At 59.3% G+C, this 964-nt stretch overlaps 1 protein-coding gene across 1 annotated transcript in view; it reads right to left on the bottom strand.

Annotated features, from left to right (window-relative positions):
• LOC104410030 (protein unc-45 homolog A-like) overlaps positions 1-964 on the bottom strand; it is a gene marked incomplete at both ends in the record, with an annotated part of 2535 nt that overhangs the window by 574 nt on the left and 997 nt on the right. The window contains 3 exon segments of the mRNA XM_010020085.1: positions 130-301; positions 405-575; positions 742-910. Coding sequence (XP_010018387.1) covers positions 130-301; positions 405-575; positions 742-910 — 512 coding nt within the window.

Here is a 964-nt window from a genome sequence, read left to right as displayed (position 1 = left end):
CAGCCAGTTGCTGGTGGGGCTACAACCTGCTTTTATCACTAAGAGCAAAAACATTTGGGCATAGGGGTGCTGCTGCATGAGACCGAAGCCCCCCTGCCCTAGGGACACCCCGGGGATGTCTGGGCTCACCTCACGTAGTCCTCACACAAGTGGTGGAAGTTTTCCCTCTCAGCATCGCATTTCAGGTCATCATAAAGTTTGCTCAGCAGCACTGAGGCACTCATCCGGCTGTTCTCTGTCACAGGCAGGCTGCCCGGGCTGCCACACACTGTGCTTCCCACCTCCAGAATCTTCTTCAGGCCTAGGAGAATGCAAGGTCACACACCCCGGCGCAGGCAGAGCTGAGGCACCCTGAGGCAGAGGGGTGTGATGCCCAGCAGGATGCTGCAGGCTGCTCTGCTCACCCTGGTCAATCACCCAGAGGCTCATGCTGTTGTTGGTCTCCTTTGGTGACTTCCTGGGCACCACCTTGATGAGCAGGTTGAGGGCATTGTCACGGCCATGCGCAGAGGCCCCTTCCAGCGCTAGCAGCTCCAGAAGGTGCTTGATCAGCAGTTTCAGGTCCTTGGAGGAATCTTCCAGAAGAGACAGTGTCCAGCAATGAGCACCCCAGGCACAGGCCTCACCCCACCATGGCAGGGCTGGCAGGAGGTACTGCCATGACCAAGGGCTCACAAATCCTAGCTCAACCTCATATTAACCCTGGGCCAGAGCCCCGGCTCTGCAGCAGGCAGCACTCACCCAGCACCACTGCATCCTCCTTGCCACGGAAGTCCTTCTGCAGCCCCTCCTTCAGGGAGTCAAACATCACGTGCAGAAGGTTGCAGGCAGCCAGGGAAACCTGCTCGTGCTCCACACCCAGCACCGCCGAGAGGCGAGGGGCCCCCAGCTCCGCCAGGATGGCTGTGGTCTGCAGGTATAAGCACAGTTGTCGGCTGGAGACCTGGGGGAAGCCATGGTGCTT

The sequence above is a fragment of the Nestor notabilis genome, unplaced genomic scaffold (genome assembly GCF_000696875.1).
Source record: "Nestor notabilis isolate BGI_N333 unplaced genomic scaffold, ASM69687v1 scaffold19838, whole genome shotgun sequence".
Classification (NCBI taxonomy): Eukaryota; Metazoa; Chordata; class Aves; order Psittaciformes; family Psittacidae; genus Nestor; species Nestor notabilis.
The sequence above is the reverse complement of the archived record's forward strand: the minus strand, read 5'-3'. Positions and strand labels throughout refer to the sequence as shown.